The following is a 27,283-nucleotide window of genomic DNA, read 5'->3' as shown; positions in this document are numbered from 1 at the left end:
TAAATTACCCAGTCTGTGGTATTTTTTTTATACCAGTATGAGAATGGACTACTACAGTGGCTACTGCTAAAAGCCACTGATACTCTACAGAAAGATAACAAGCAATTGAGGACAAGTAATAGACAATTGATTACAGCTGTGAAAGTTAGCGGGCCTTTGGCTGCACAAAAAGCAGCTCACATCCACTGTATCACAAGTGGTATTAGGTCCTTGGCTTGCAGGAAAAAAAACTATTGCGTGAGGAAAGGCCACGTGGAAGCCTCAAACTACAATCCACCCAAGATAGTAAATAAGAACAATCTCTGGGGGGATAGTAGAGATTAGAGTCACCCTTCAGGATATAAAAGATTTAGGAGTGATGGTTCCCATCGTATCTCTAGTAAAAACTACTCATAACTGCAGTTCAACTTCAAGTTCAACTAAGTATTAGTCCTGATCACAGCCATTAGGCCAGATGTGATATTTTCACTAGAAGAGATTAATACAGCCTCAGATACATGGTATATGACCACTGATCCAGTAAATGCATTTTAATATCCCGATTCAGAAAAAAGCATAAATGTTTGCATTCATATCAAGTGAAATGATGTGGGCAATGAAGTGAACAACATACACGGCTGGGCGCAGTGGCTCATTCCTGTAATCCCAGCACTTTGGGAGGCCGAGGCAGGCGGATCACGAGGTCAGGAGATCGAGACCATCCTGGCTAACGTGGTAAAACCCCATCTCTACTAAAAATACAAAAAATTAGCTGGGGATGGTGGCGGGTGCCTGTAGTCCCAGCTAATCAGGAGGCTGAGGCAGGAGAATGGCGTGAACCTGGGAAGCAGAGCTTGCAGTGAGCCGAAATCGTGCCACTGCACTCCAGCCTGGGCAACAGAGTGAGACTCTGCCTCAAAAAAAAAAAAAAAAACAATGTACACGAAATGGACAATGATATAACTACAGTTTTGCTCCCAGGGCAATATTAACTCTCTCAACCTCAGAGCTGTGGTTACGGGAAGCACAAGGTCCCCCCAGAGGATCATCTGTGATCTTCCTGCTTCCACACTGTGGTACCAAAACCCATGTGTTCTCTTTGAAAACACAGCACCGTATAAAAGTCAAACATCAAGGATTAGCCCCCAAGGGGGCACTTTCCACCAGAGGACAGTGTTCTAAACTACAGATACAGCATAGAACTTTGTACCCTTGTGTCCAAGGACCAGCATGCCAGAAAAGCCACTCTTTTCTGGGGCATTGACACTGATCATCAGCAGGTATGGCTGCTGTTACACAACAGGGCAGGAGAAAAAAGGAGTGAAACTCAGGTGGCCCACCTAGGTGCCTCTTTGAACTTCCTTGCCCCATTGTGATGTAAGTGGACAAATACAGCAACTTGGATCTGAAAAGGACAGGTGCCCAGGGCTCTGACCCCCTCAGGAATAAGGGTCTGGGACAAGCTACCACATAAGCCACTTATGTCCACAGAGGTGCTAACGGAATGTGATGAGAATCTACAGTGAACAATACAGAAAGCAACTGCAACATTAGGGGCTGTGGTTTGTCCTACGAATCTTCCTTTTCTTAGTCTCTCTTCAGAGAGAGCCCCACCAGAATCCTAGAGCAGCAGCTTCCCAAATGTAACATAGACAAGGGGATCTAAGTGGTGGGAAGGACAGACTGTGTGATCACAAACATGCATTATGACTCAGATCTCTCCTCAAGGAGGGACTTGCCCAGGGCAGGGAGAGTCATCAGCAGAGAACCTCCACTTGTGAAGCTGGCCTCAGCTGAAATGAGCTGCTTCACCTAAGAAATCAGCAGCATCACTGAAGAAAAGAGCTGCTTCACCTAAGGTTGCTTCCTTCCCAGGGCAGCCTGAGTCTGGGTGATGGGGTGAGCAATGCAGGGTTGTAAGGGCCTGGCCGTCTTGGTTCAACACGAGGCACTCCAATGGGCAGTACATGTTCCAGAGTTCCTTGCTGGCTCCAATGCAATGCAAATTGACTTCTTCCTCAGCTCAATGTTTTCTTACTTCTTCTTCGATCATTTCACAGCTGTTGATCCTCAATAGTCATCTTGCACCCAAACTTCTCAGTAACCACTTCCAGAGAACAAGTTATGACATAGCCTGATTTCCTCTTTTAGAAATATTTGGCTTGTAACAAACACAACTTGAGCCAGATGAAGCAAACATGAGAATTTATTAGGATATTTGGAGTATCTCACAGAAGAATTCAACAATCAAGACATGAAAAGGGCAGAGGTGGACCTGGACATGAAGACCAGAAGAACCAGGTACTGGAACACAATCAGGACTCTTTCTTGATTTTGCTTTCATGATGGCTTCATTCTTCTCTCTCACTTTAGACCATGTTTCTCCATGTGGCAGAAAACAGCCACTCACTGCACCCACATTAAAATATAGCTTGTGATGCAAAAATTACATAGACAAAAAAGATAGTCCTAGCTTTCTAGCTTTCTAGTGGGAAAGATAAAACATGCAATGATTATATTATCACAGAGAGAAACACACATACAGGTTCATATAGATTCACTAGGCATTAACAAGGAACAAGGATATTTCAATTGCAGATTTGCAAAAACGTAAGTGATAATAGAAATCTCAAGGAACTACAAGTTGTTCACAGAGGCCAGAAAATATTGCATAGGAGGAAAAAGTTTTCAGAAATGACAGATAGATAGGCATTGGTTTGTACAGAAGTCCTTGCATACCATAAGGAGAATGTTACACTTTAAGTCCACAATAAGCCACACGATATTTCAACATGAGGCATGTGAAATCAGGGTTGCATTTAAAAATAATCACTATGTATACATGTGAAAAATGGACTGAAAAATGATAGCAAGGTGCAGAAAACATGCATGTGTCTGCAAGGGTTATGGTTGGTTAAGTTTATCAGCAGTCAGGCCAGGGTAGGTGTTGAACATGTGAAAGCTCATTGGTACCTGTATAGACTAATAAGACCTCTGAAATTGACAACCTGGACATAGATTGCTGGAATGACCAAATGACTGCGAAGGTCTCAAATGTAGATTCCAAATGCCTACTGCTGTAGATTTTGCTAGAAAGTTACTTTTGATAAATATGGCATTCTGTGGGTGCATTTTATGTCAACACTCTAAAAGTGATGTTCCTGAAACCAAAGTATCACAAATATATGGACCCATAGATAATGATGTCAGATCCTGCAAGAAAAAGTCACACAGAACGCAATCCTGGTACAGGTCTCAAAATTCAGTCTGGACCTTAAGGAAAACCCACTACTTAGTAAGAGGAAAACAATGTAAACTGTCCTTTGTAGAACTGTGCACAATTCCAAGTCAGTGGGAAAATCCAGGCGGTAAGAGAACAAGAAAAGGTGATGCTTCCTGTATTTGGCCTCCTTTAGTATGCTATCTCAATGTACCTTATTGTGCTCCATAAAATCAAAAATAAATCCACTCTAACTTTAAAACTTTCTTCTTGATGTAGAATTTGTGGTAGGAACCAATAAGGGGCAATGCAGAGACACAGATTTGTGGTTTACGAGGTAATTTCAAAAACACACTAAAAAATCTCTAATTGCAGAATCAGAGCTCTCATGACACTTTAGAAGGTGAATTCTAGTGATTACTGCACAATGTATGTGAACCTCTGCATCAGTTGTTAACTGGACCTCTGCTGTCAGCATCAATCCTCCCCATAACACCGGACGTTTAGAAAAAAATGTTTGTTCTTGGGCAATCAATAGGCTAATGTTGAAGTTCCATTATCTAGTGTAGGAAGTGTCAGGTTTAACTGCTTAATAGTTAATGGAATAATCTAGAATTTCCAAGACCTAATGAATCAATCTCTGGGATTGGAAAGAGACTGATGACAGATGGAAAGAAAAAACAGCGCAAAAATCACAAAGTACAACATCACCCTGTAACTGTTCATTTGCATTAGTTGGTCTCCCACATCTAGTAAAATGAATTTGAGATAATAAAAAGTAGGAAGTTCTTTTTTTTTTCTTTTTTTGAGACAGAGGCTCACTCTGTTGCCCAGGCTGGAGTGCAATGCCACGATCTTGGCTCACTGCAACCTCTGCCTCTCAGGTTCAAGTGATTCTCCTGCCTCAGCCTCCTAACTGGGATTACACACACGCGCCACCATGCCCAGCTAATGTTCTTTATTTTAAGACAGGGTTTCACCATGTTGGCCATGAACATGTTGGTCTTGAACTCCTGACCTCAAGTGATCCACCCTCCTTAGCCTCCCAAAGTGCTGGGATTACAGGCATGAGCCACTGTGCCCAGCCAGGAAGTTCATACATTTGAGTATGAACAAAAAGTTGGAAAATTAGATGCTTTAAAATTACAGCATGGAAAGACAGAATTATTTGGCTGTTGAACTGGTATTCTGGTTTAGAAAATTATTCTCATTTATTTAAAATTCCAACTTTCCCAAAATGCTGCAAAATCAATAATTAAAGGAGAAAATACTGCTTAAGGTAAAGGTGCAAAATACCATACTGATACAACAATTTGAACATAAAAGGAGAAGTCTTGAGTTTTTCTAAGTTTGCAACCAAGCTCAATATTGGACTTTTCTAAATTTCATCAGCATATAAAAAATATTAAACTTTGCCAAGCAACATTATTGAGAGAAAATTACAAAATCCTTACTTAGCTAAGGGATGGTTCATGCATTTTTATGGGAATATACTTACATAATGGTAAGTTCTCAATGTGAAGTTTTCCATGGGGATAATGCAACTAGTGAAACAAAGTCAAATACATTTCAAATGATAAAATGGAAATCTTGTTTCCTTATACAGATAGTTCCTGACTTGAGGATGTGACTTACAGTTTCTCAACATTACAATGATATCCATACAACTACTACTTTTCACTTTCAGTATTCAATAATTACATCAGATATTCAACACCTTTTTATAAAATAGATGATGCATTAGAATGTGTTCTGAGAATGTTTAAGGTAGGCTAGGCTAAGCTATGATGTTTGGTAAGTTGGGTGTATTAAATGCATTTTTGACTTACAATGTTTTCAACTTACAATGGGTTTATTGGGATGTAACCCCACTGTAAGTCCAGGATCGTCTGTACTTTTCCAGGGACCACAGAAATTTGCTAGAAGATAAAATAGGCGTTCTTGAATGTCAAAAATGTTTTTCCAGCACAAAATTCCCTAATACTTTACATCTTCAGAAATGTGATTTTTTAATAATTCATTTATCCATCTAATTTTTAGAAGATATTTTATGCAACACAAAAAGCATAACAGCAGCACAAAATATCCATGATACTTTATCACAGTAAATTAAAATAGTGGCATTTGGGTTACATTATCACTTAAGATACATATATATATACTATATGGAGGCACCTCACTAAATGAGAAAAAGATTTGATACAGCACTACTTTATTTCATTTAGTTTGGGTGTTGTAATGTAGTTCACACATCTTTATTTTGCTCATTCAGTTATATAGTACTATGGTTATTCTGTGGTTCCTGCCTTTGCATATTTATTTTATATAAACTGTTACTCAGACTCTGAGGACGCAGAAGACTTACATAATGTTGGCTTCAGTTACTGAATAGAAAGGTCCATAAAAACAAAAGACCCCTTATGTATGTCTATAAGTTAAAAGAAATGGGTTATCACTTAAGGTACTTAATTCACGTAGCCATGTTACATGAGTTTCCATTTTTTATATTATTGTTAAAAAATAAAACCAGTGGTGTGTAGTGTTGTCTTCACAGACATCAGAGGCACTAAAAGGCATATGCATTTCATACTCCCAATTACATTAAATTATATGTAAGTCCAAAACACAAAACATATGTGACACTAGAAGATAAGCCACAAATACCACTAAGAAATGTCTTAGATGTTTCAATGACCAATTTATTCACATATTTTTAAAACTTCACACTTCAAAGTGAACATCTGTCACCCACTTAGAATTGGGTATTTTTGGTACCCATGTCTACAAAAAGTGTATGGCTTCCCTTGACATTACTATACTGAGGGGCAAGTGTTCCCAGTGTCTTTAAATTGTTAGGTTCTCCATAATATGAATTCTCCAAAATACAAAATAAGTCTGTGTTACTTGTTGCACTGTCCCATATTTAGTACTTTCATAGAACTTCATTCCTAAGGGCATTTTCTTATGTACAATGACCTGTCATTTCTTAAAAATATTGCCTCATTTCCTGCATTCATGGGGTTTTCCCTCATCCCCAGTGGGAATATTTCTAATAGCTTAAGAGACTTGACTTCTGGAAGGCTTTTGGATATTCACAGGATTCTTCTTTGCTGTGAATGTTCTACTCTATAAGGCTTTACTATGGTTTTTAAAGTTTTTGAGATCCACTGCAGTCACAGGTTCTTTATGAATTATGATCAGCTTTCCACACACCACCTCATTTAGAGTTCTCATCCTCATGGAGTACAGACACCTAACATGATGTGACTGTCTAAAAACGTTATCATAATTGCAATTCCTGAAGTCCAAGATGATCTGTCAAAGACTACTATTAACTGTATTCCTAGGATTTTTTTACTTTATGAGTTCTCTGATGATTGATGAGCTGTGACTTCTGTGAGAAAGCTTTCCCACATTCAATACATTGATAAGGCTTCTCTCCTGTATGAATTCTCTGATGATTAACCAGCTGTGACTTCTGAGAGAAGGCCTTCCTACATTCACTGCATCCATAGGGTTTCTCACCCGTATGTGTCCTCTGATGTGGTATAAGGTGCGACTTCCGAGAGAAAGCTTTGCCACACTCACTGCATTCAAAAGGCTTCTCTCCTGTATGTATTCTCTGATGATTGATGAGACTTGACTTCTCCCTGAAGGCTTTTCTACATTCATTGCATTCATAAGGTTTTTCTCCTGTATGAGTTCTCAGATGTCTAATTAGCTCCGACTTCTCAAAAAAAGCTTTCCTACAAAGACTGCATTCATAGGGTTTCTCTCCAGTGTGAATTCTCTGATGGGTATTTAGCTGTGATTTCTGGGAGAAAGCTTTTTCACAGTCCCTGCATTCATATGGTTTTTCTCCAGTATGAGTTCTCTGATGAGTTGCAAGACTTGACTTCTCACCAAAGGCCTTCCCACATTCACTGCATTCATAGGGTTTCTCCCCTGTATGTGTCCTCTGATGTGATATGAGATGTGACTTCTGACAAAAGGCTTTCCCACATTCACTGCATACATATGGTTTTTCTCCTGTATGAATTCTTTGATGATTAGTGAGACTTAATTTTTCACTGAAAGCTTTCCCACACTCACTGCATTCATATGGTTTTTCTCCCGTATGAGTTCTCTGATGTCTGACGAGCTGTGATTTCCTGCTGAAGGCTTTCCCACATTTACTGCATATAAAGGGTTTTTCTCCCGTGTGTGTCATCTGATGTGATATGAGATGTGACTTCTGGGAGAAGGCCTTCCCACACTGAATGCATCCATGAGGTTTCTCTCCTGTATGTGTTCTCTGATGATTAATGAGACTCGACCTCTCTCTAAATGCTTTCCTACACTCACTGCATTCATAGGGTTTCTCTCCAGTATGAATTGTCTGATGTCTAATAAGCTCTGACTTCTCAAAGAAGGCTTTTCTACAATCACTACATCCAAAGGGTTTTGTTCCTGTGTGAGTTCTGTGATGTGTAACAAGTTGTGACTTCCTGCTGAAGGCTTTCCCACATTCCCTGCATTCAAAAGGCTTCTCGCCAGTATGAATTCTCTGATGGTTAATGAGATTGGACTTTTCACTAAAGGCCCTCCCACATTCATTGCATCCATAGGGTTTCTCTCCTGTGTGTGTTCTCCAATGCGATATGAGATGTGACTTCCGGGAGAAGGCTTTCCCACATTCGCCACACTCATATGGTTTCTCTCCTGTATGTGTCCGCTGATGGGATGTGAGCTGTGACTTTTGGGAAAAGGCTTTCCCACACTGGCTACAATTATAAGGTTTTTCTCCTGTATGAGTTCTGTGATGTGTAATAAACTGAGACTTCTGGGGAAAGGTTTTGCCACAATTACCACAGCCAAAGGCTATGTCTCTTATATGTCTGCTCTGATGTTTAATGAGACTTGGTTTCTTACTGAAGCGCTTCCTACATTCACTGCATTCATAGAGTTTCTCCCCTAAACGATTTCTATGATATATGATAATCTGTGACTTTTTATAGCTCTCTTTATATTTATCACAGTCATAGTATTTTAACCAGGTATCAGTATCCTCAGGCTTGGAATGGAGAAAAAAATTATCAAACACATTAAAGTCATCTGATTCTGCTTTTCCATAATCTCCTTTTGGAATAAGCAAATCTAAATGATGTTTTAAAATCAATCCATCTAAGTCACCTTCATTGTTTGATTTCCTTAAAGGAACAAAGTTCATGTTCAGATTGAAATTTTTTCCAAATGCATCACATTCATGACCTCTTTTTATAATTTTAAGCTTGTCTTGGTTATCCTGGTGCCACATCATGTTACCATCTACTTTCCAGACTTCTATAAAGGAAACAAAAAAAATCTGTTTGGTTGTGCTTTCTAAAAAAACAAAACAAAACAAAACAAAACAGGAAATGCTATGCTGAGGGGTTGGCTGCTTTTAAAGCTTAGTTTCCGAGTCTGAAATAAGTCCCAAGTATAATAACTATCTTCTAGGTATTGCAAGGAAATGCTAAAAACTGAAACAGGAAACTGACTGGAGATTAAGTCACCTTTGGTTGTTGACAAATATGTTTATTAAATGGGGAATGTGAAAAACACATGAAAAGCAATGAGAAGCAAAGAAAAAAGGTTAGAAGAAGCTTTGACCCAATGTTTTGAGTAATTAATTCACTCAATACTTTCTGAGTATATACTATGCCCAGGTAGTGTGTGAGGTACTAGAGACACAAGAGAAAAAATAAGTTCCTGTAGGCCGGGAGTGGTGGCTCACACCTGTAATCCCAGCACTTTGGGAGGCTGAGGCGGGCGGATCATGAGGTCGGGAGATCGAGACCATCCTGGCTAACATGGTGAAACCCCGTCTCTACTAAAAATACAAAAAATTAGCCGGGCGTGGTGGTTGGCACCTGTAGTCCCAGCTACTCAGGAGGCTGAGGCAGGAGAATGGCGTGAACCCAGGAGGCGGAGGTTGCAGTGAGCCGAGATCATGCCACTGCACTCCAGCCTGGGTGACAGAGCAAGACTCTGTCTCAAAAACATAAAAATAAAAAATAAAAAAATAAGTTCCTGTCATTATAAAATTTACATTGTAATGGAAAAGATAAATAATATTTTTAAAACAACAAACTATACACCGTAGTAAATACTAAGAAGAAAATGAAAATATTTGAAAGAATAGTCATTTCAAGTTTAAACAATGAGAAATATTTTGTGTATTGTTTCTCATTCTAAAGTTTTATTTAAACTTGCCATATGCATCTTCACATTACTATTAAGAAAGCCATTTAATGCAACACATTTTCAAAACCATATCATCTTTCATCTAAACTATTCAGGCACAGAACTTTAAAATCCATGTGTACTTTCACTAAAACTATCCCAAGACCCAAGTTCCCATTCTAAAAATAATCTGACAGTTTGACAGTCATTTGTTACATAGCTCTATTTCCATTATCCTCATGATATAACCATTTATACTATTATAAGTGAACTTCAAAATATGTATTTTTTGAGACAGGGTCTTGCTCTGTTGCCCATATTGAAGTGAAGTGTTGTGATGCAGCCTCAACCTCCCAGGCTCCCAGGCTCAAGAGATCTTCCTACATAAGCCTCCCAAGCAGCCAGAATACACAGGTGTGCAACCACATGGCTGGCTAATTTTGTTGTTGTTCTTGTACAGATGGGGTCTCCCTATGTTGTCCACGCTGCTCTTGAACTCCCGGGCTCAAGCAATTCTCCCACTTTAGCCTCCCAAACCAGTAAGAGACTTGGTCTCTCCCAGAGTGTTGGGGTTTCAGGCATGAGCCAACATGCTGGGCCCATTTTTCAATAAAAATCTACATTTCAAAATTTTTGTGAGGTTGTACCTAGAGGTAAGAAAGATAATCAGTAATGTGAAAACATTCTACAAATTTAAATGTCAGCTGAAGGTAATACATGTGTAGGATTATATGGTGGAGGTAGAATCAACAAGATTTGCTGATGTATTTGGTATGGAGAAAATAAAGGGAAAAAGAGAATCAAGAATTACCCTTAGGTTTGGAGTTTGAACAATTTGGTAGATTATGGTGTTTATGAATTGAGGAAGACTGAGGGAGAAATATGAGGGTTAAAATCAAGACTCCATTATAAACATATTAATTTTGTTTTTTGAGACAGGGTCTTGCCCTGTCACTCAGGCTGGGTTTTAGTGGTGCAATTATAGCTCACTGCAGCCTTGAACTCCTGGGCTCAAGTGATCCTCCCAACTCAGCCTCCTGAGTAGCTGGGACTACAGGTGCATGCCACCATGCTCAAGATAATTTTTAGAATTTTTTTGTAGAGATGGGGTCTCACCATGTTGCTCAGGCTGGTTTCAAACTCCTAGGCTCAAGTAGTCCTTCCACTTCAGCTTCCCAAATTGCTGGGATTACAGGTGCAAGCCCCCACAACTGACACTGTTAGGCCTAATATATTAATTTTGAGATGTATGTGAAGTTTCAATAAAACGGTATCAGAAAATATGGGTGCAGAAAATGAAACATCTATAAATTAAACTTACATTCATGTTATTTTAAATGTTATCAAATTATTGAACTGTTAATACTTAAGTATGTGTTTTAAATTTACATCTGCCTTCCCCCATCTTTATTTTTTTTCCTATTAGAAAAATGGAATTGCCTTATATTTGGTCATTTGTGGTGTATCCCAAATAGTCCCACTCTCTCCATCACTTTCTCTGCTGTATTCTAAACTATCACATTACCTCAATGAAATACCCTTCTAACTGGTTTCCCTGCTTCCAATTACATTTTCTATTTGGCAGTCAGATTAAACTTTCATAATTCTAAATCAGATTTTACTTTTCAAAATTTCTTGACTCAATTATAAGTCCTTTGTATTGCCTATAAGTTGAGTATGATCTAGTTCCCATGGTCTCTCCAACTTATCTGTGTCTCTCAGGCATACTGACCTCAGCCACATGGGCTTCCATTCCGTTTCTAAAAGTAACTAAACCATTTTCTGACTTAACATATTCTTATTTATCATTCCTTTTGGAGACACTTTTCCCCATGCTCACTTCACATCTTTCATGTCTACAATTAGTTTTCCCATGTCATTCTCTGTTATGGACTAAATGTGTCTCCTCAAAACTTGTATATTGAAGCTTAACTCTCAGAATGGCTGTATTTGGAGATAGGACCTCTAAGGAAGTAAGGTTAAATGAGGTCATAAGGGTAGGACCCTGATCAAATAGGGTTATCATCTTTACAAAAATAGATATGAGGCCAGGCACACTGGCCCACGTCTGTAATCTCAGCACTTTGGGAGGCTGAGGCAGGCAGATTACTTGAACCCTGGAGTTTCAGAGCAGGCTTGGCCACACAGTGAAACTGTGTCTGTACAAAAAGAACCTGTTTTTAATTAGCGAGGTGTGGTGGTGCACACCTGTGGTCCCAGCTGCTTGGGAGGATCACTTGAGCCCAGGAGGTCAAGGCTGCAGTGACCCATGATTGTGCCATTGCACTCCAGGCTGGGTGAGTGTGACCCTGTCTCGAAAAAAGAAAAAGAAAAAAGAAACCCCACAAGAGATATCTCTCTCTCTCTCTCTCTTTCCATGAACACACCAAGGAAAGGCCATGTGAAGACACAGTGAGAGGGTGGCTGTCCACAAGGCAGGAAGAGAGCCCTCCCCAGAGAGATTTCTCTCTCTCTCCATGTACACACTGGGAAAAGGCCATGTGAACATATAGTGAGAGGGTGGCTGTCCACAAGGCGGGAAGAGAGCCCTCCCCAGAGAGATTACTCTCTCTCTCTCTCCATCTACACACTGGGAAAAGGCCATGTGAACATATAGTGAGAGAGTGGCTGTCCACAAGGCAGGAAGAGAGCCCTCCCCAGAGAGATTTCTCTCTCTCTCCATGTGCACACTGGGAAAAGGCCATGTGAACACATAGTGAGAGGGTGACTGTCCACAAGGCGGGAAGACAGCCCTCCCCAGAAAAAGATCATGGTGGTACCCTGATCTTGGGACTTTCCATCTCCAAAACTGAGAAATAGATTTCTGTTGTTTAAGCTCCCCAGAATATGGTATTTTGTTATGGCAGACTGAGCAGACTAACCCAGTCTCTCATCTAATTTATTTCTGTAATAACACTTAGCAGGATCTGAATTTTTTCCTGCTTACTTACTACCCTGTTCTTTTTTTGTCCTCTAGCAAGTAAACACTATGTTGGCAGGAAATATATATCTCTAATGCTCTAATATACCCATAGTACCTAGCACAGTAACTTAAAAATAAAAGAAGTCAATAAATATTCTATTTTATCTGAAGTAGTCTGGATAGAAAAGAGCACCAGGACCAAAACTACCATCCATAGAAAGCCCTGCTTGCAAGACTGGCCCTTGGCTGGCATCTGAGAACATGGGTTTCAGGAATGTCCCTACTATTTCCTAAATGATAATTACTATGCCGAGACTGTATACAAACAATATGATCAGCACATGTTAGGCAGATAATACCTACATGACCAGCTCCCAGTAAAGACCTTGGGCACTTATCTCTAATGGTCTTTCCTGGGCAGAAACATCAAACACATGCATTACTATATTTTTGCTGCAGAGGGATAGTAAACTTTGACCCTTACAGGAGGGAGGAGCTTAGGAAGCCTGCACACAGGTTCTTCGAGACTCTGCCTGTGCCTTTTTCATTTGTGATCCAGATGTGTCCTTACAGTGTCACTGTAATAAATCTCAGTCATAAGTACAAATATGCTGAGTCCCGTGAGTCCTTCTAGTGACTCTGAACAGCCCTCCTCTGAACCCCTAAGGAGGGCTATCTTCCTGCCTTGTGGACAGCCACCCTCTCACTATATGTTCACATGGCCTTTTCCCAGTGTGCACATGGAGAGAGAGAGAGAGAAATCTCTCTGGGGAGGGCTCTCTTCCTGCCTTGTGGACAGCCACCCTCTCACTGTGTCTTCACATGGCCTTTCCTCGGTGTGTTCATGGAAAGAGAGAGAGAGAGAGAGAGAGAGAGAGAGAGAGAGAGAGAGAGAGAGATGTATCTCTTGTGGGGTTTCTTTTTTCTTTTTCTTTTTTCAAGACAGGGTCACACTCACCCAGGGATCTTGGGGACTGTGACACACAGCCTCCATTTGTGTAATCTTGATAATTAGCTCTCCACTGCCTTGCAATAAAACAAATGCTCAGTGTTTTAAGTGCTCAATTTTTTAAAAATATCTCACCTTCTTAACTAAGTGTTATGCTTCTACAACTTATTTTCTGGTCTTACTTTGTAATCCTTTTCAGTAAAGGATTAAACCCACTAGGTGAGTGGATCTCAACTAAAAAGGGCACATAAAAACAACAAGAAGTTTCTCAAATTACAAATCCATCTTACCACATAAAACAAAAAAAAACAAAAAACAAAACAAAACAAACAAAACACAGGCATGATGGCACACACCTGTAGTCCCATCTACTCAGGAGGCTGAAGCAAGAGGATCACTTCAGCCCAGGAATTTGAGGCTGCAGTGACCTATGATCACGCCAATGCAAAGCAACCTGGGCAACAGACCAAGACCCTGTCTATAAAAACAAAGACAAGGCTTTTGGAAAGAAATTTATCGAATATTACATGTTCTATAACTAAAGTGAAGACATTTAATTATAAGCCCCTGCATCTATGTGTGCAAACAAAGTTCAGGGACCAACCTTCTAAAAAATATTATATATACTATGATCAGGTCACAGATGGGACTTCAGAAAAAGCTGAGAAAAATTTAGGCTGGTGTAGTAAAGGAACATTTCATAAATATGAATGCAGTGAAAATCAAGTTCCTATGGAAAGGATTAAGAATTTCTAGGTAACTAGTATAATACCATCAAAAGTTCAAGATGTTACATATCTGAAAACACTTGAGAAATGTTTAAATGGAACTGACCATGAATGGGAGGAAGGAAGAAATAACTGAACAGGCAGCAATAGTGTCATACTATGGAGGTCCCTGAAAGCAGAGATTACAAGTCCGTAGCAGATGCTGCCACTGCCTCGCCCATACTCTGACATGATTCCTACCCGAGGCACTCACAACTCTCTACCCAAGAACTTTCTTGAGCTGAAAGCACAAGATTGGTTTGTATGCAGGGACCCTGGACATTCTGGATACTTACTACGGCAGAGCAAACCTCCAGACTGAGAGATGAGAGTTACTACATAAATACCTGGGCTTCCTGGTAGCTCAGAGTGTCAAGACTGAGGAATATTCTCACAGTGCCTCAAAGGCACTCAGGAGAACTGAGCATCCACCACCCACAGCAGTAATCGGAGCGTCAGCCCATCCTTCACTGGCATTAATGCCCCCAGCACTTCCATGGTCTGACTTGCCCATTCACTCACTACATTTGTGGGGACCATGTCCCCAAAAAGTTCTTACACTCACATAAGTATCTGAGGGTCTGCTTTTGAGGGAACCTGAAGTAAGTCAATGTCACAAAGCAGATAATGAGTAAAGAGGTTCAACTGATCAGAGTAGTGTGGGATGCTTTAGGAGATAAAATATGGTGGCATCATTAAGATAGCCTGTAAAATATTAGAATCTGGATCTATTCAGCAATTTGACAACTTCAGAAATGAGACACCATGAACTTGGTTTTAAGTGGAAGTTGAGGGAGGAAGGCTTTAAAAAGATACTTTCCCAATAGAAAAAAAAAATTTTTAAACAACATGAAAGGACGGTAGAAAGGGGTTATTCGGCCATGTGCAGTGGTTCACACCTGTAATCCCAGCACTTTGGGAGGCCAAAGTGGAAATCATGAGGTCCGGAGTTTGAGACCAGCCTGGCCAACATGGTGAAACCCTGTCTCCACTAAAAATACAAAAAAAATTAGCCAGGCATGGTGGCATGTGCCTGTAGTCCCAGCTGCTCAGAAAGCTGAGGCAGGAGAATCGCTTCAACCCAGGACGTGGAGTAGTGAGCCAAGATCGCACCACTGCACTCCAGTCTGGGTGACAGAACAAGACTCCATCTCAAAAAAAAAACACAAAAAAAGGGATTATTCATATACTTCATGGTGTCTAATCTATAGAAAAAAACACAAAAGAACTTAATTTAAAAGGGAGGATAAGGATAAATTGGGAGAAATGACGGCTCCATTTTCTAATATAATGAGACTGAACAGATTGGGGCTTTTGGGCATCAGAGAACCCAAACTGAAAACAAAATCAAGATGCTTCAATGTACAAACGGAGGTGTCTTTGATCACAGGGGAAGGAGGGACTGAATGGGATCAAACATGTGAGAGGACAGAATACCAAACAAGAAGTCAAGGTCCTAGATGTTACAGAGAATAATGTCACGGCCAAGATAAGCAGGACACATTTCATTTTAAGCTACAAAGAAGCTACGTCTAAATGTGACTTACTTGAGTAGCTAATGTCAATTGTTCTGAGGAACCACCAAAGGTTTAGAGATTTTGAAAAGAGATCCTTAAAGCACATTTCAGAGATGCCAACCCATCACTGACCAGCCCACCCGTCACTGACCAGATGACACAGGGCTTCTGCTCTCTCCCATCTGCCTGGTTCTCATACACTCACCTGGAGAATCTGAACTTGGAATTTCTCCATCTCCTACCCAAGGCTCTTCTCCTTGCTCCAATTTGAAGATGACATCTGGTTTCATAACTTCATACCCTGTTAAGGGAAAAATCACAAAGGCCTTGGGCCCAACTGCTTGGGGTTTAGGGCCTCTGAAGACGAGCAAGGTTTCACATCAAAGTTGGCCTAATGAAGCTGTACCTCAACAGAGTAAGCAATTCTGAAAGTTACAGTAACGGTCTCCCTTGGTGGCTAATAAGGTCTAGTACAAAGCCACCGAACACTTCAGAGGCTCTGGAGCCAGTAAGCCTGGGTTTACAACCAGGCTCTTTAATTTACTAGCTGTTAGTTAATTTACTAGCTGTTAGTTCTTGGGAAAGTTACTTAACCTCTCTTGGCCTCGATCTTCTCATCAGGAAAAATGGATAATAACTGTACTTGCCACATAGGATTGCTCTGATGACTAAATGAGTTGATATACCTAAAGCACTTGGTATAAGATGTGGCATATAGTAAGTTATATGCATTAGGTACTACCATTACTGCTCAAACTATTACTCAAACTATTACTACTTAAGTTTCAGAGGCTGCATAACAAACTTACGACTTCATTATTGAAAGGTGAGACCCAAATACTTTCTTGGTGTCATAGTCCAAGCAACTGTGATCTAAGTTTCAGGTCTAAAATCATTAAAAATTTCAGACGCCTAGCTATAGGCTTCTGAAACTTCCCAGCAATTAAAAATAAAAGGCAATGCATTAGGCATAGTCCAAGGTCCTCGAGAAAGCTTTTATTACCCAGTGACACTAGGCTGCTATAGTTCTCCAACATCACATCCTTGTATAAATTCTTCTGAGAGGGATCCAGTAGCTGCCACTCCTTTTGGGTGAAGTCCACAGATAAATCGTCAAATGAGAATGACTCCTGTAAGAGCACAATCCTGGTAAATCTCAAGCAGTTAACACTGTATGATGTGAGAAAAAAATATTGGAGCTTGAGCACTTCATTCTCATAACAAGTTATACAAAATGCCTACTATGTCCCTACCTTTGCATATTTTGTGTGATAAAATGTCATTGTGCATTCTTCCATCCTTCCATTTATACAACTGCTAACCTAAAGATTAAAGAGAGCCTCTCCAGAAGAAAATGATGTTTGTTTGGGAACAGAGTACTGTCATGAGAAGACACATGCCACAGTAAACTACATGTGTATCCAGGGAGGTAAAGAAAGACGAAGGTGTCTACAGCCATTACAGTCATACCACCCTCAACACGCCTGGTCTCGTCTGGTCTCGGAAGCTAAGCAGGGTCGGGCCTGGTTAGTACTTGGATGGGAAGAAACACAAAAGTTTTTAAAGGAAAAAAACGAGGGGCATCACATAATTGTTTTGAAACAGTTATCCTTGGCTACAAAGATCAATAACAAGGGTGACACCAGTCCAAAGCTGGACAGGCAGCTGCTGGGCAGATGTCCCAATAAAAGTATTTTTTGTGTAAGGCTTCAATGGCCTTTGTACAAGGCTGTGGCTTTTGCAGTCTTTTGTGATAATTTTTATCAGGCATGCAAGTGTGAGAACACTTTTTTCACAGGCTTCTCAAGCTCTACCTGTAGAGGTTAAAAAAATTAACACTAGTGACTCCATTTTGATTCTGACAACTTTCACAGAAGACATGCAAACTGGAATAGGTGACTTTAAACCCCCTGAACCACCAATAAAATCTTTACTGAACCTCAAATTTGGCACTGGAAGAGGCAGTAGCAAAAGAAAGAAAATAGGATAGGCAAGGTGGCTCACACCTATAATCCCAGCACTTTGGAGGCCAACGCGGGAGGATCACTTGCGCCCAAAAGTTTGAGACCAAACTAAGTAATACAGTGAGACCTTGCCTCTACAAAAAAATATATAAATATTAGTTGGGTATGGTGACACATGCCAGTAGTCCCAGCTACTTCGGAGGCTGAGATGGGAAGACTGCTTGACCCTGGGAGGTCGAGGCATCAGTGAGCTGTGATTGCACCACCGCACTGCAGCTTGGGTGACAGAGTGAGACCCCATCTCAAAAACAAACCAATACGCTAAAATACCAAGAAGGAAAATAATAAAATAATACTCTCAAAAGTCACATTGTCTTACAGAGGGCTGCAAATATGCACTTACAAATAAAATAAACTTATAATAACTAAGAAATAAAGGAGAGCACAGTGTTGATAAAAAGCAGGCAGCACTTCACTCTATTTGAGTGTAGAGTTAGGCTCTATGGAAAAGGTAAAATTGAAATGGGTTTTAGAAAATTAGTTGTTTTCCACAAAAAAAAAGAGGATGCAAAGACATGCTGGGAGGCAGCAGCTCTGATTTAAAAAAACAAAAACAAAAACAAAAACTGTGAGGACTGAGGAGACACAAAAGCATCTGACAGGATAATAGGGAATGGGACAGTGACGAGATTAAAGGCCACAGTGGGGGCTGGGGCAGAATGTGGTTAGCTTAGCTAGGACACTTTCTTCTTGCCAAGTTAGCCATCAAAGACCTTACAAGAAAAGGAATGACAGAACCAAACAGATTTTAGAAAGGTGACTAGATTTTGGATCAAGATGGATTTCTGTCTCAAAGTCTCCTAAGATAAAAAGAAAACACAAGCACACATCTTTTAAAAATCTAGAATGCCACCGGAAAATCAAAAAATAAATTTGACCCTCACAGCACACGATACCCTTTAAGAGGAGTCAGAGAATTTGAAGACAGATCAACAGAAACTGTCAGTTTTGAAAAAACAGAAAATGACTTAAAAATGAACAGAGCTCACGACACTATCAAATAATACCAAAGACTCTAACACGAGTGTCATAGGAGTCCCAGAAAGAGAAAAGAAAGAGCATGGTGAAAACAAAGTCTCAAGAAATGATAGCTGAATATTCTGTAAAACTGGCAAAAGATATAAACCAAAAAATTCAAGAAGTTGAGTGAATGCCAAACAATAAACATAAGGAAATCCATACCCAGACACATCATAAATGGCCAGAAAGAAAAAAAATCACATCATTTAAAGGGAACAGCAATTCAGATAACTGCAAATTTCTTTCTTTCTTTTTTGAGACAGAGTTTTGCTCTGTCACCCAGGCTGGAGTGCAGTGGCACAGTTATAGCTCGCTGTAACCTCTGCCTCCTGGGCTCAGGTGATCCTCCCACCTCAGCTTTCTGAGAAACGGGGACTATAGCAGCATGCCACCACACCCAGTTAATTTCTATTCGTTTGTTTTTGAGACACAGTCTTGTTCTGTCACCCAGGCTGGAGTGCAGTGGCCCAATCTCAGCTCACTGCAACCTCCGCCTCTGAGGTTCAAGCAATTCTCCTGCCTTAGCCTCCTGAGTAGCTGGGATTACAGGCACCTGCCACTACGCCCAGCTAATTTTTGTATTTTTAGTAGAGATGGGGTTTCACCATGTTGGCCAGGCTGCTCTGGGACTCCTGACGTCAGGTGATCCACCCACCTTGGCCTCCCAAAGTGCTGGGATTACAGGTGTGAGCCACCGTGCCCGGCTGAGAGTAGGCAAATTAATGATTGTCTTAGGCTGGGGTGGGAAGAGGAATTGACCAAAAATGTCACAAAGATTGTTTTGGGGTGAGGAAAATCTTCTAAAACTAGATTGTGATGATGGTTATACAGCATAAGTTTACTTAAAAATCACTGAATTATACATTAAAATGGTGGATCTTATGGAGGTCATACTTCAATAAAGCTGTTAAGATATTACAAACTTGTGCCAACATACTTGACAACTTAGACAAAATAGCTATATTCTTTTTTTTTTTTTTTTCTTTGAGATGGAGTCTTGCTCTGTTGCCCAGGCTGGAGTGCAGTGGTGCAATCTTGGCTCACTGCAACCTCCGCCTCCCAGGTTCAAGCGATTCTCCTGCCTCAGCCTCCCAAGTAGCTAGGATAACAGGCGCCTGCCACCACGCCCAGCTAATTTTTTGTATTATTAGTAGAGATGGGCTTTCACCATGTTGGCCAGGATGGTCTCAATCTCTTGACCTCGTGATCCACCCTACTCGGCCTCCCAAAGTGCTGGGATTACAGGTGTGAGCCACCACACCCGGCCAAATAGCTATATTCTTTGAAAAACAATGGACCCAAAGTAACAAGAAGAAACAAAATCTGAATTAATCCTGTAACTGCTAAAGAAACTGATGCCACAATTTAAAACGTTCCCTCAAAAAAAATGCAAGATCTATGTAGTTTTAGTGGTGATTCTTCCAAACATTTACTTAAAATGATCTGGCCAGGTGTGCTGGCTCATGCCTATAATTTCAACTATTTGATAGGGTGAGGCAGGAGAATTGTTTGAGGAGTTTGAGAATTGTTGAGGAGTTCCAGACCAGCCTGGGCAATATAGTGAGAACCTCTCACTACCAAAAAAAAAAAGAAAAAAAAATTTAAACTAGCTGTACTTAGTAGTATGTGCCTGTAGTCCCATCTACTTGGGAGGCTGAGGGGGGAGGCATGTTTGATTCCAGGAGTTCAAGGCTGCAGTGAGCTATCATTGTGCCACTGCACTCTAGCCTGGGTGACAGAGTGAGACCATGTCTCTTAAAACAAAAAGAAAAAGTTATTGCTGATGTTTTCGTTAATATGAAAAATCTAATCAAATCTAAAGAAAAATCATTAGAACTAATAAGTGAGCTTAAGAAGTTCCTGGCCAGGCGTGGTGGCTCACACCTTTAATTGGGAGGCCGAGGCGGGTGGATCACGAGGTCAGGAGTTTGAGACCAGCCTGACCAATATGGTGAAACCCCATCTCTACTAAAAAAAAAAAAAAAAAATACAAGAATTAGCTGGGTGTGGTGGCGCACCTGTAGTCCCAGCTACTTAGGAGGCTGAGGCAGGAGAATTGCTTGAACCCAGGAGGTAGAGGTTGCAGTGAGCCAACATTGTGCCACTGCACTCCAGCCTGGGCAACAGAGTGAGACTCTGCCTCAAAAAAAATAAAAAGATAAAAAAAAAAAGTTCCTGTATACAAAGTCAATATGCCAAAATATAGCGTATTTCCATGTTTTGGCAAGAAAATTCTTTCAAATAACAAAATTTCAGATACCATTTACTGTAGAAATGGCTAATGGCAGGTCTAGGACAAAAAGATTAAACCTGTGCCTTGATAGATTCTGTCATGCTGGAAAGCAGTGTTCTAGCTGATCAAGAAGAAATGATCAAAGTAACATGTCACCATTTTGCAACTCCCAGTGAAATAATCCATCTATGCAATGATCATTTAAAAAATGTTGGCCGGGTGTAGTGGCTCACACCTGTAATCCCAACACTTTGGGAGGCTAAGGCAGGCAGACTGCCTGAGCTCAGGAGTTCGCAACCAGCCTGGGCAACACAGTGAAACCCCGTCTCTGCTAAAATAGAAAAAATTAGCCAGGTGTGGGAGCATGCGCCTATAGTCCCAGCTACTCAGGAGAATCGCTTGAACCCGAGAGGCAGAGGTTGCAGTGAGCTGAGATTGTGCCATTGCACTCCAGCCAGGGTGACAGAGTGAGACTCCATCTCAAAAAAAATAAAAAATAAAGAAGCCACCTCAATTGGGGGAAGGACTGCAGTTGCAATTGCAGTGAATGCCACAAAATGTGAAGTGAAAGAAGACAGAAATGAGCATACACTACAGCAGACAAAACAAATAAAATGAGCATACACTACAGCAGACAAAATCAAATATAGTGTTTAAGGACGCACAGATAGGAGCAGAACTATAAAGTCAGGAAATGGTGACCAGAAAAGGATCCTGGTTACCTGTGTCAGGAGGAACAGGTTGTGACGACAGGGAGAGGGCGCATGAAGGGACTCATCTGGGCTAAGAATATTCTATTTCCTAACCTGAGTGGTGGTTTCATGCATATTCCACTGGTAACAATTCATCAAACTGTATTTTTTAAAACGTACTTTTCTGCATGTAAATTAGGCCTTACAGTTTAAAAAGGTAAAAAGTAAATAATTATGGTCATGAAGTCCTGCTCTGGCATTCTACCCTTGGGACATACTCTGAAGAATGCTATGAAAAATGCCGTAAGGTTCATGCGTTTATTAGCATTTCTCTTGAGAACATTACCTACCACAGTAGTCCCCACCTATCCACAAAGAAGATGTTCCAAGACTCCGGTGGACGCCTGAAACCAGACAGAACCAAACCCTATAAAGCCTACGCTTTTTTCCTACACATACATACCTATGGTGAAGTTCAGTTTATGAATTAGGTACAGTAAAAAATGAACAACAACAACAATAAAATAGAACAATTATGACAACATAGTGTAATAAAAGTTACCACACACTGAGACTATAACTTCTGCAGTTTGAGGTGTGACAGCAGAATTAGCATGTATTTATTTTTCCTTCTTCACAATTTCATGAACAGATTTGTTCTTACTGTAGATCTTAGCAACCTCAGCCTATATTTTTCGTTATGTTGAGAACTTTCACCTTTTCACTTAAAGCTTCTCTTTGGTATATCCGAATTACTAGCATCACTACTTTTACGTCTGGGAGCCATTATTAAGTAAAATAAGGATTACTAAAATACAAGCACTGCAATACCATGAGCTGATCTGACAGCTCAGATGGCTACTAAGTGACTGACAGGTAAGCAGCATATACAGCATGGATCTGCTGGACCAAGGGATGAGGCAGGTCCTGGGTGGGATGGTGCAAGAGTTCATCATGCTACTCAGAACAGGAAGTAATTGAAAACTTACCAATTGCTTATTTCTGAAATTTTCTATTTAATATTTTCAAACCATGGGAAATTGGAAAATTGAAACTGCAAAAGGCAAAACTGCAGATAAGGAGGAACTACTGCATATCTCTCATTCATAAGACTTCATCAAGGAAAAAGAAATGGACACCTGATAACCAAGAAATATTTACTTTCTATGGGCAATCAGTTTGCTTTTACCTTTAAACTATGCAAAGCATATAAAAGCTCACATTTCTCTATTACGACTCCCAAAAATTTGAAAACAAAGTTTGCAGTTCAAATGCAGTAATTATGTAAGATGTTATGGCTTTAAATATGCTATAAATACTCCAACCTAAGAACCTGTCATGGTCCCGTAGTTAATATATCACTGTGCCAATTTTGTTCCAATCCTAATCATCTGAGGCTATTTTCCTCTGATTTCTTAACTATTTAAACTTTTTCTTTTTCACCAGAAGGCTTATACATCTCTTCTAATTCCCTGGGAAAAAATAAGAACTTGACAATCAACTCACCTGTAACATGGTCATTTTCTGCTGCTGTACGAGATGATCAGCAAGGCTGAGATCGGTTCTACTGTGCATCTCTTCTGCTTCTGCCCCAAAACTGTGGAGTGAGGTCTCAGCTAGGTCTTCTACACTGAGAATGAATTCCTGGTTCCAGGAACTCCTTTCTTATCTCACATGAGCAGGCTTATTTGCAGGGACCAGGATCTGTGGACTTCGGGAGAAATGTACTTCAACTGGTATATTCACACTGCACATGAAATCTCTCTCTCTTGCTAGGAACTTGGAATTCAAGATCATCTAAGGCCAGAGGTACGCTTGCTATATAACTGAAACAGCGCTCTCAGGGAAACAGAATATAGTAAAATGGAACAGTGGAAGCCCAGGTCTCTGCAAATCGATAAGGAAATATCAGAAACAAAGTAATTGTGAGATTCACTCAATATTCACTGTGAACGCTGAAATGCAAATCAGTTTAACAAGTGCTGTTAGGAAAAACACAGTTTATATGATTTGTATTAAAACAGATTTGAGTATCAATCAACTTTTTTACTTTACCAGCTAGATGACTTTTGGCAAAAACAAATTTCACCATTCTGAGCCTAGTTTCCTATTAAAATCTTCTATTAATATATCCTTAATTTTTGTCTGCCAATTCTATCCATTTCAGAAGGAAATGGGTTAAAATCTCACAATATGACTAGAGATTGGTCAGTTTTTCCTTATAATTCTGCTGATGTTTGGATTATATGCTTATGGCTATGTTATTTGATGCGTCAAGGTTAAATAGGGGTTTTAAAAAATCATTGTGTAACAACGCTTCATACCCCAAATAATGCTTTTCACCTTAAAATCTATTTTATTTTAGATGAAGTCTGCAACATCAGCATTTTTTTTTTTTCCTTTGGTAGGGTCTTGCTCCCTAACCCAGGCTGGCATGCAGTGGCACAATCACAGCTCACTGCAACTTTGAACTCCAGGCTCAAGGGATCCTCCTGCCTTAGCCTCCCAAGTAGCTGGAACTACAGGTTTGTGTGCCTCCATGCCCAGCTAACTGTTTTTGTACTTTTTTTCTTTGTAGAAACAGGATCTCGCTATGCTGCCCAGGATACTCAAACTCCTGGGCTCAAGCAATCCTCCTACCTCAGCCTCCCAAAGTGCTAGGATTATAGGCATACAACACCACACCTGGCTTCAGCATTCTTTTGGTGTTTACCTGGTATGTTATCATCTGTTCAACTACACTAAAAATCTCAGCATCATTATCTTTGTCCCTTATAAGCAGCTCAGAGCTCAAATTTATTGGTGTTAAAAAAAAAAAAAAAAATCCAATTGGCCAGGAGCGGTGGCTTACACCTGTAATCCTAGCACTTTGGGAGGCCAAGGCAGATGGAGCACCTGAGGTCAGGAGTTCAAAACCAGCCTGACCAACATGATGAAACCTCATCTCTAATAAAAATACAAAAATAAACCAGGCGTGGTGGCACGCGCCTGTAAGCTCCGCTACTTGGGAGGCTGAGGCAGGAGAGTTGCTTGAACCTGGGAGGTGGATGTTGCAGTGAGCCGTGCCATTGTACTCCAGCCTGGTGCAACAAAAGGGAAACTCCATCTCAAAAAAAAAAAAAAAAAAATCCACACCAACAGTGTGTCTTTTAACTGACAAACTGAATACATTTAATGTTTATTGTGGTTACTGTTTTTTCCCCTCCTTTCTTGCCTTCAAAGCCTCAATTTCTGTATTTGCTAAAATGGTGAAGATAAAGTGGACCTCAAAATGGGAGTCTAACAAATGAGTCAAACAAATGAGGTGTTAAAAGGAAAGTGACTGGGGCCTTGTAGTAACAGTTACAGCTAACGTTCCAGTGCTTTCTGTATGTGAGACAATATACTAAGCATTTTAAATTTAACTCTTATGCACAACCCTATAAGGCGTTTAACATAATCTCCATTTTACAGAGAGAAAACTGGGACAATGAGTGACTGTAAAATGTGCCTGTGATTGCACATTTAGTAAGTAGCAAAATTCAAATGTTAATTCTCTACCCTGCTACGTTCAAAGCATGAATACTAAAGTCATATTGTCATCTGTGCATACCTACATGCACAAACACACACAACATAAATCCTGGAGTCAGCTCCTATTCCCACGCACACATTGAGTCACTAATTCCCACAAAAATACAAATGAAGGACGCCCTGCCTCAACCCTGTATCACACTAACAAGCAGCACTTTAACTTCTTTTTCATGCCTTTTTGTGGTTCAAACTTCAGTGCCAACTCAGAAACACACAGAAGTTTCTCCCAGTTATACAAGAAATGACTCCTTTATACCTTAAATTGTGATAATACATAAATCTTAGAACAAAAGCTGGCACACAGTCATACGAAACATATACTAGCTATAATTATTATTATAAAAGTAAAATATGATGGCAAAATATAAAAAACATACACAAGCTAAATAAGAACTATTAGCTATGATCTCACCACAGGTAACCATTCTTGAGATGATGGAAACTATTGTGATATTTTTCATACAATGGAAGCATATGGTCATATTTAAAAACTGTTTTTGTTTTTTTCCCATTATGTGAAGAACATCTTTCCAGGTCAATAACCTTATTTCTGTAAGATATCAACAACTTACATAAAATAACGAAAAAATAAAATCCTACTCATAAATGAAAAAATACATAAAATATGTGGGAATATCAAGACCCATATGAAGCATACTAAAAACACCAGTGAGAACTATAAAAATAGAATTAAAGAAATTTATAATTCGATTTTATTCTGGGATAGGAAGACTTCATATTGCGAAGATAATTTGACCTCAAATGATTTATATAACTAATTCAACTCCAATCAGAATCTCAAAATTCTAAAGTTTATGTGTAAGAAAAAAGGTTCAAGAACAATTCGGACACTTTTTTTTTTTTTGACAGGGTCTTACTGTGTTGTCCAGGCTGAAGTGCAATGGCATAACCGTAGCTTACTGCAGCCCTGAACTCCTGGGCTCAAGTGATCCTCACACCTCAACCTACAGAGTAGCTGGGGCTACAGGCATGCCCTACCACACCGGGCCTGGATGCTTTTGGAAATACAAAATAATGAGTGTGAACAGGCCCATTGTAATACATATAAATTATAATCATTATAACATTTGACACTGGCTCCAGAGAGGTTATACAGATGAAAAAAAGCAGAACTGTCTAAATTATGCAAGAGTCAGCATGTAATAAACGTAGCATTTCAAAGCCATCAGTAAAACTAAATTATTTAATGAATACGAGAATATTTGAAAGAAAATAAAGGTAGCTATTTCATACAACTACTTCCAGTGGGTTAAATTTTAAAACAATGGAAACTCTAAAGAATGTCTAAAAAAAAAAAAAAAACACAGGTGAATGAATATATGTATAACTTGAGGGGAGATTTCGCTACACCATACCAAAACCAAAAGTCATTTAAAAAATTTAAAAGTCAATAAATGTAACCATTAAAAAATACAGGGCCAGGAATGGTGGCTCACACCTGTAACCCCAGCGCTTTAAAAGCCTCCTTCGATAGCGGCAGAGCCAGGCTGCTGGTGGATGCGGTCCAGCAGGGCAGCCGCTCCTTAGGGCCACGGCTCGGCAACGGGGCTGGCCCGCGGTCGAGGATAAACGCGCACGAGGCCGGCGCCTCCACGCCCGCCTGAAAGGACGCCCAGGAGCGGCGCCTCCGGAAAGGCCGTGCCCGCCCCACAGCTCAGAATCCGCGCGGCTCCGCGGCCCACGGCATCTTCACGACCCGGCCCAGCCCCGCATCCGCGCGCGGACGTCCAGGGCCTTGAAGCCGAAGCTCCCCGCGGCCACTCCCGCGCGACTCCCCCGCCATCCCCGGAGCCCCCAGCGCCCGGCCCGCAATAAACGCACTGAACTCACAAAAGACGCCGCCGCCGAGTCGCTCCCGCGCCCGCGCGCCCGCGGCCCCGCGATCACGTGACACCACCCGTCCCCGTGTCCCGCGCACGCGCCCAAGCCTTCGGCCTTTGTGCGCTCCCGGGCGGCTCCGAACGGGCCGGGACGAGTCGGGGACTGCACACGCGCACACTTGCACGCGCGCACACGCGTACACTCCGCTCTCATGTGGCAGCGAAGGACAAAGAGGAAGAAAGGGCCACCTGCAAGCTTTGTCACGAGTACATGTGCGCATGCGCGAAGGACGGAGCGCGCGCGCCCCCCCCCCCCCCCCCCGCGAACTCAACTTCCCACG

General features: G+C 40.7%; 1 protein-coding gene across 6 annotated transcripts; it reads right to left on the bottom strand.

The window, feature by feature from the left end:
* Nucleotides 1-5,877: 5,877 nt before the first annotated feature.
* On the bottom strand, nucleotides 5,878-27,260 carry ZNF84 (zinc finger protein 84). 6 transcript variants are annotated; one of them, XM_024256329.2, is made up of 5 exons: nucleotides 26,953-27,260; nucleotides 23,035-23,415; nucleotides 16,563-16,689; nucleotides 15,765-15,860; nucleotides 5,878-8,521 (listed from the first exon to the last, which is right to left on the bottom strand). In XM_024256329.2, the coding sequence occupies exons 2-5, from the start codon at nucleotides 23,101-23,103 to the stop codon at nucleotides 6,543-6,545; spliced, it is 2,271 nt and encodes a 756-aa protein (XP_024112097.2). In that variant the 5' UTR covers nucleotides 23,104-23,415; nucleotides 26,953-27,260; the 3' UTR covers nucleotides 5,878-6,542.
* Between the last annotated feature and the right edge of the window lie 23 nt (nucleotides 27,261-27,283).

The sequence above is a fragment of the Pongo abelii genome, chromosome 10 (genome assembly GCF_028885655.2).
Source record: "Pongo abelii isolate AG06213 chromosome 10, NHGRI_mPonAbe1-v2.0_pri, whole genome shotgun sequence".
Taxonomy (NCBI): domain Eukaryota; kingdom Metazoa; phylum Chordata; class Mammalia; order Primates; family Hominidae; genus Pongo; species Pongo abelii.
The sequence above is the reverse complement of the archived record's forward strand: the minus strand, read 5'-3'. Positions and strand labels throughout refer to the sequence as shown.

What these genes read in the sequence shown, in the direction of transcription:
- ZNF84 (XM_024256329.2), bottom strand. Translation starts at nt 23,103, where the DNA reads ATGCACAGTAGAACCGATCTCAGCCTTGCTGATCATCTCGTACAGCAG. An exon ending in AGAAAATGACCATGTTACAG is followed by an intron (nt 16,690 to 23,034) that starts GTGAGTTGATTG and finishes GTGCTCTTACAG; the next exon opens with GAGTCATTCTCATTTGACGA. An exon ending in TAGCAGCCTAGTGTCACTGG is followed by an intron (nt 15,861 to 16,562) that starts GTAATAAAAGCT and finishes TTCCCTTAACAG; the next exon opens with GGTATGAAGTTATGAAACCA.